The sequence below is a fragment of the Belonocnema kinseyi genome, chromosome 1 (assembly GCF_010883055.1).
Source record: "Belonocnema kinseyi isolate 2016_QV_RU_SX_M_011 chromosome 1, B_treatae_v1, whole genome shotgun sequence".
NCBI classification, from domain to species: domain Eukaryota; kingdom Metazoa; phylum Arthropoda; class Insecta; order Hymenoptera; family Cynipidae; genus Belonocnema; species Belonocnema kinseyi.
Window position 1 is genome coordinate 8,725,941 of NC_046657.1, and position 7,883 is coordinate 8,733,823.

Genomic DNA, 7,883 nt, shown 5'->3' on the forward strand with positions numbered 1-7,883 from the left:
GTTTCTAAACTTATTATTCGAATTTAAAATAACAATAATTGAAAAAAATTTTGTGCAGAAATATATATTTTTTTCAATTATTGTTATTTTAAATTCAAAAAATAATTTTAGAAACTTGAAACATTAAAAAATAATTGTTTAAATTCTGGTATTTAATAATTCAGGAATGTTCTATTTAGATTATTTTAAAATTCGGCAATTTTCTGTCGAGAATTTTAATAATCGGAAATTTTCCAATTCGAGAATTTTACATTGGTGGGAATTTTATTTTTTGGGATTTTTCAGTTTTCCCGCGGGAATTTTCCAATTCGATTATATTATCAACTTTTCGGGAATTTTTTGATTCAGAAATTTTCCAATTCAAGAATTTCATTTTTGGTAAATTTTATTATTTGGAAATTTCATTTTTTGGTCATTTTCCAATTCGGGAATTTTCTAATTTGGTGATATTATAAACTGTTCGAAAATTTTTCAATCCGGGAATTTTACAATGTCGAAAATTTTATTATTCAGGAATTTTATTATTTGGGAATCTTACACTCTTAGGAATTTTATGTTTTGGGGGTTTTAATCGTCTCTTGGTAATTTCAATTGTTCGGGAATTTTCTAATTCGGTAATTTTATTTCTCGAGATTTTTCATTCTTCTTGCGGGAATTTTACAATTCTGTAATATTAAAAGTGTGCGGGAATTTGATTTTTTGTGAATTTTATTGTTCAAGTATTTTATTTTTGGGGATTTTTTCAGTCATCTTTAAGGAATTTCAAATATTCGTGAATTTTCCCATTCGGCAATATTATAAACTGTTTCGGAATTTTATTGTTTGTGAATTTTCCAATTCAGGAATTTTATTATTCGGGTATTTTCCAATTCGGAAATTTTATTATTCGGGCAATTTCCCATTCCGGAATTTTCCAATTTGAGATTTTTATTATTCGGTCATTTTCAAATTCGGCAATTTTATTTTCCCATGATAAACTAAAGAAAAACTTTTTTTTATTAAATTAGCGCCCCCTATGACGACGCGACGATGGCAAATTAGGTCTTCGGTGAACAATCGAAGACCGACTTCAGTTTATTATCTGTGTTTAGTGTTAGCAGTTCACTATATCTAAAATTCAAACGTCACCAGTGTTTTTATTTTTCCGAATGTCAAATAATAAATTAATTAATAAAACTCAAAAGTAATTTTATCGAAAAAAATCCTTATGACCAAATTAATTGAAAATATAAAATTTCCCACGGGAAAAAGAGTTTAATCAAAAGGGAAAATTGGCTTCGAGGGGAAGCCTATTACACATCGTGTTAAGGTGTTTGACCTACTGTGCTCTTTTTTTGGTGAGAAAATTAAAAATATCATTAGTAATTTCCCTAGGAAACTTCGAAAAATCCTAAAATTATCAGAAAAGTTTGAAAGTAATTCGAGAAAGCTTCCGGAAAAAATAACATCCGGAAAATGCTAGGAAAACTATCGGTAAACTCCTGAAATGTTATGAAATTAGAAAATCTTCGGAAAATTACAGAAATTTCTGGAATTTTAAGAAAGAATTTCGGGAAAATTACTTTTTGTAGTTTCAGGAAAATTGTCAAGAAAAAATAGATTCAAAATTAAATTCGTAAAAATAAACTATAAAATAAGTTAATTTCTAAACTAAATTGTTCAATTTTAGATTACCATCCAAAGATGTTCTGCCTTTCAGAAAAGCCTACAAGTGAAATAACAGAAACCAAAAATGAATTTGGTTGGTGGATGAACGACAAAAAAATGTTAATATCGACCCCAATTTCAAAAAAATTCCAAAAATCCTCTCCCTCAATTTCAGAAGAGCCGGAGGATTTCAATTTAGTCCAGGAATCAAGTTTTAGTTCAGAAATTTCAAAATCAGAAGGACTGGAAATGAAATCCTTAAATGATAGTCTTGATTCTCAAACTGAAGATAATCAAAGTTTTCTCGCAAATTTAAATATCAAAAGTGAAAAGAAAGACTTTATTGCAAGCGATAATAATTTAATTAAAAATCAAGAAAAAAATTTCGAGAATTTTGAATCTGAAATTGAAGAAAATCTGACTAAAAACAGAGGGATTTCCTACACTCCGGAAAGATTAGTCAAATTAGAAGAATACAAAATCATCTCCCCTCCTTTACAATCCGCTTTTATTCACTCTTCGAAGTACAGACAAACAAAATTGAGTGAACTTATCGATCGAGAGCAAATAGGTAATTGTTCTATTTAAAAAAAATAATAATAAATAAAATTGAAAATTAGTATAAAAAAATAAATTTGAACTCTTTTTTTCAGGTGCATCTTATTTGGAAATCCTATTGTGTCCACGTATAGCAGAAATAAAAGATTACAGTTCTTTCGATTCGGCAGGTTTTGCAGTTAAAAACGAAATAAATAATCAAAACGGTGTATGTATGTTTTGATTTTTTTGTTCAGTTTCTAAATAAACAATTTTTAATCCAATGTATAATCCAACTTAAAAAAAAAAAATAACAACCAAAATTTCCTCCCTTTCAACTAAATAAATATCTTAAAAACGAAAAAACTGTCCTCTTCTAATTAAGAAAAAATATTGAAAACAAGTTTCCCCCTTCATCTCAAAAAAAAAAAAATCAAAACGAAAAAATGGCATCTTACGAGTCTGAATAATTTAAACACCAAAATGTAATTCCTTCAAACTCAATAATCTTCCAATTTAGAAAATAATAAAACCAAAATTTCCTTCTTTATAACTCAATAAAAATGTTAATAATAAAACATTTCCTGTTCCAATTCAGAAGAAATTTTAAATTCTTTTCTGAAACTCAACAAAAATGTTAATAATATTTTTTCCAGTTCAGAAAAAAAGCTTTTCCAATTCAGAAAAAGGTTGAATCTCTTCAAACTTAGGAAAATTCATAAAAATAAAAAAGAGCCTCTTTCAATTAAAGAAAAGGGGAAATCAAAATTTCCTTCCTTTAAACTAAATAAAAATAGTAAAAAAAAAACGAAAAACTAAACTTGCTCCCTTCTAACTGAATAAAAATGTTAAAAATGAGCCTTTCTAATAAAAAAAATCGTCCCTTCCAACTCTCTAAAAATCATTCAAATAAAAAATATCCCTCTTCCAATTCAGAAAAAATAGAAAACCCAAATTCTGTCCCTTCCAACTCAAGAAAAATCTTTAAAATTTTCAACAAAAACTTAATTTTTTGAAATTTCCAATTGAATAAAAATAATAATTGATAAAAATACCAAATTTACACAAAATATGTTTTAAATCGATTAATTAAAATTGTAAGGTACATATTTTTATTTAGCTTGCTGAAATTTAAACTATTTAAGGCTTTTTATTGTAAAGCATTCAGTTTTAAATATTTGATTCACAATTGCTCACTTTAAATTAACAGTCAAATATTGCAAAATATCAAAAAAATGTGAATTAAAAAATTTCAAATTGAATTGGTTTAAAATTGAATATTGTATACTAAAACAATATTTGTATACGATTTGAAATTGAATAAAAGCCTTTAATTACAAGTTTATTAATTTAAAATTATTTTTTAATTTTAAGAATATTTTATGAAGTTTCAGTTTGTTCAAGTACTGAGGCTTCTAATTTAAATATATCCATCTTTAAAGTTAAAATCTATATATTCTTTAATTTTGAACAAATTTAGAATCGTCTTTAATCAATTTTTGTTCAATTTTTAACACTCGAACTACAGTTCAGTTTTAAAAACCATTAACCTGTTATATTTTCTTTGCTAGATAGTTTTGAAGATTCATATTACCGGCATTTACCGACATTTAGCATGGACGCGAACCCTTTTAGCACGGATCGCAACCAATGAATGTCGGTAAATGCCGGCAATTTATATTTATTTAATTTTTTTTTAATTTCAAAATGAATTTGCTAAAATTTCTGAATAATTCGGTCTGATTACAGAAAGGCTTGTCCAGTGGCAGCTCAGATTTCGAGAAACTCAAGAGTCTTTGCTTGAAAGAGAAGGGTAGGAACCACAAGTTCTCTTTTGAGGAGAAAGACACTTCCCGAATTCAAAGCACTGGATGGAGTCCGGATATTTCGAGTGATCTCACACAAGTGCCCCTTCGACTCCAAGAACTAAGCAACCTCCTTTCAAGCAGTCCAGAGGTAAATAATTTTCCAAATTATTTGTTTTTATATCAAAAATTTAATTTAATAGTAAAAATACCATGAAATTATACGTCACTTAGAAAATTGAAGTTAATGGGCCGATGCTTTTTAATTGCAGATTCCTGTTACCGACATTACCGAGTCTTATTTTAACCGGAAAAGAATTTATTTCAGATGCGATTTTGAAAAATAAGAATTTTAATACGGAACGGAACCATTGAAGGTTTTCTTTGGCTGTGTGTGTCGGTAACAGGGATTTCTGATACCGACCTAGTACAGACACAAACCCTTTTAGTACGGAACAGAACCATTTTAAGTTACCTCAGTCGGTAAATGGCGATAATATAAATCTACCATTTGAAACTTCTTTTTAATTCTCGATTCCATTCAGGAGGAACAATTTTTTTTCGAGGATGCAGAAATAGATTCCGATTATCTGGAAAATTTACCGAATGTTATTCAAGATCAGGAAAATTTGTTCCAACTTCAATCTCGAGTTGAGAGGCTTCGAGCTATCAATGAAAATATTCACAAAGATATTGGCACATTAAAGGAAGACTTTCAGGTTTGTTAAGAAAAACTCAAAAATTTTAAAAAATGTACGATTTACTGATGTAAAATTTTATTATTTAATCAAAGCCAGCTAAATAAAAATTTGTATTTGGCATGAGCAAAAGTAACTTTATTGTAAGGTATCAATGTAAAGTTGTATTTTTGCAACAGGTGAAATTTATCATTTTTTATATTTTTATTGCATTATTTAAAATGAAATAATTCTTTTTGAAATCAAAAACTTACTCAAAAAGAAAAATTTTAAACAAAAAATGGAAAAATTACAATTTTAGTTCAAATAATTAGTTTTCAATGAAGAAAAACGGAATTCTCAACAAAATAGTTAAATTCAATCAAAAAACGTTGAATGAAACCAAAAAATACGATTTTTAACCAATTATTTGAATCCGTAATTAAAACAGACTAATTTTCAAACCAAAAAGAAAATTTTTTGATCACAAAAATTAATTTACAACACAAAAATATTAATTTTCGACTAAAATAATTGACTTTTCAACCCAAAAGGGACGAGAAGTGAATTTTAAAATAAAAATAACAAACTTATTAATAAAAATGAAATACTTACATTTCAGTAAAAAAAAATTATTCTTAACAAAAAAGTTAATTTTCAACAAAATAGTTTAATTTTTAAACAATTCAAATCATTTTTAACTATAATATTGTATCGCCAACCAAAAAGATAAATTATTTACCAAAAAAAGACAAATTTTCATCAATATAGATATATTTTTAAGAAATAGTTAAATTTTCGACCAAACGTAACTCTCAACCAAGAAGATTAAATATTTCTATAAAAGAAAATCAATTTTCTAAAAAATAATGAACGGTTAAATTTTCAGTTAAAAAATTAATTTTCAATAAAAAAAAATGAATTTTAAACCAAAAAAAAAATAATTTTATAAGAAAATACTTTCAACCAAATTTTTAGTTTTTAAAGGAATTTTCAACCTAATAGTATGTAGTTAGAATTCCAAACAAACTAATAAATTTTAAACTAGAAAGGTTAATTAGTCTCCTAGAAGGTTAATCTTCTTCTATGAAATACAAAAATTTTTCACCAAATAACTAAATTTTCAATTAAAGAATATAAATGTTAAACAATAGTTAAAATTCCAGTTAAAAGAATTATTTTTAAATAAATAATTAAATTTTTTAGCAAAGAAACTAATGTTTAACTAAAATGATAACGCATCTTCAACAAAAAAAATGAATTTTTAACCCAAAAGATGAATTTTCTACCAAAAAAAAGGCGGATTATCAACAAAATAGATAAATATTTAATAACATATTTAAATTATATTGAACCCCATTAATTTTCAACCAAGAAGATTAAATGTCTATCGAGAAAGATAAATTTTCTACAAAAATTGGAACAATTAAATTGTTAGTTAGAAAAATTAACTTTGAATAAACAAAAATAATTTTCAATCAACAAAATGAATTTTCAATCCAAAAGATTAATTTTCTAACAAAAAAGATTAATTTTTAAGAATATACATGGATTTTCAACCAAATTTTGAAATTTTAACGTAATAGTTAGATTTTCAACGAAAGAAATACATTTTCAACCAAAGTAAGCAAAGAACTTCATATTTAAATTATTGAACCATTGAACAAAAATATGAAAATCTTATCCAAAATGTTTAATTTTCACGCCAATCAAAAAGATAAATTTTCTAGCATAATGGAAAACCTACATTTTTAGTTCAAAAAATCATTTGCATCCAAAAAAATTAATTTTAATCAAAATAGTTACATTTTTTAGCAAAGAGATCAATTTTTAACTAAGATAATAAATCTTCAACAAAACAATGAACTCTTAACCCAATAGTTGAATTTTTCACAAAAAACGGACAAATCTTCAACACAATAGGTGAATTTTTAACGAAATAAATAAATTTTCGATCAAACAGATAATTTTCAACCAAGAAAATTAAATTTCTATAAAAAACTATACATTTTCCACCAAAAATAGAATATTTATATTTCCCATTAAAAAATTAACTTTTAATTTTTAAAAACAAGTAATTTTGAATTAAAGAAATTAATTTTCAAACAAAAAGATCAATTTTCTATCAACATCCGGAATTACCTTGAAAATGTATTTTTCATGTCTTTTAAATGAAAACAAAAGTTAAAAGCGTGTCGCATAGTTCCACACGCAGCGAGACGCATTTTATTAATAAGAAAAATAATCTGCTAATTTTAAAGAATTGTAATTAAATATAAAAATGATGTCATTCATATTTTTTTAATTTACTGGAATTTTCTCGATTTTTGTAAACTCCATAAGAAAATGTTAGAAAAAGAACTGATTTTTAAAAAGAAAGGATGATTAGTGCTCGCGTAGAGCGCTCAATGTTTATTATATAATTAAATGTTGATTGTAAATTTCCTTCTGAAAAAAAATATATATTTTTTTAGATTGAAGAGTGGAAAGTGCAAGACTTATTGGAAGACACGAGCAATTTTCGAAGAGAAATGCAAGACCTGAAATATTTAGACGACCTTTTGAATCTCCTTCAAGGCGAACTCGAAAGAATCACTCAAAAAAGTTGGCCCTTCATATCGGGCCACGTAGATCCATATAGTGAGGAAATTAATTTAATTGTATAAAAAATAATTTTGTCAGTTCTCTTATTTTTTTAATAATCGACGAGGTTCTAAATAAAAATATTTTTTTTTTTAAAGAACTCTATCTACATTGACAGAATTTTTTGAATTTTAGATCTTGAATTCCCCAATCGACGTTTTTTTCGAATTCATCGAATTTTTAGTACAATTTTCAAACGATTCTTCGAACATTTTAATACAAATTTAATAAAAATTAACATTATTCCAAAAGCATTTTTCCAGAATTTTTGCGTTGAAATTAACATAAAATTCCTATTGAATTATATTCAAATTCCACTGAAATTAAATATTTACACTTCTCTGAAATATGTATAAAAATACAAACTTTGTTCATAATTTTCTTAAAATTAATAGTATTTTTATTTTTTTCATTATTTCTATTTCTATATCTATTTTTTTTTTAATTGTACAGAAGTTCTCATAATATCCCTAGAAATTATCGAATTTTTGTACAAATATCCTCGAATTCACCCAAAATTCTTATTTCATTTGCAATTTTTACGTAATTAATCAATTTTCATGAAATTCCAAAA

The 7,883-nt window shown here is 25.4% G+C and overlaps 1 protein-coding gene across 4 annotated transcripts in view; it reads left to right on the forward strand.

Annotated features, from left to right (window-relative positions):
- The window catches only part of LOC117167395, an 8,768-nt gene extending 1,365 nt beyond the window's left edge, over positions 1-7,403 (forward strand). The window contains exons 1-6 of one of the 4 annotated variants that reach the window (XM_033352301.1): positions 1,114-1,337; positions 1,670-2,218; positions 2,301-2,413; positions 3,934-4,140; positions 4,535-4,708; positions 7,141-7,403. In XM_033352301.1, the coding sequence (XP_033208192.1) occupies positions 1,684-2,218; positions 2,301-2,413; positions 3,934-4,140; positions 4,535-4,708; positions 7,141-7,332 (1,221 nt within the window). In that variant the 5' untranslated portion in view covers positions 1,114-1,337; positions 1,670-1,683 and the 3' untranslated portion in view covers positions 7,333-7,403. Of the gene's footprint in view, positions 1-1,113; positions 1,338-1,669; positions 2,219-2,300; positions 2,414-3,933; positions 4,141-4,534; positions 4,709-7,140 lie in introns of those variants that run through there. The other 3 variants (XM_033352316.1, XM_033352292.1, XM_033352309.1) reach the window with 3 other exon arrangements.
- Positions 7,404-7,883: the final 480 nt, after the last annotated feature.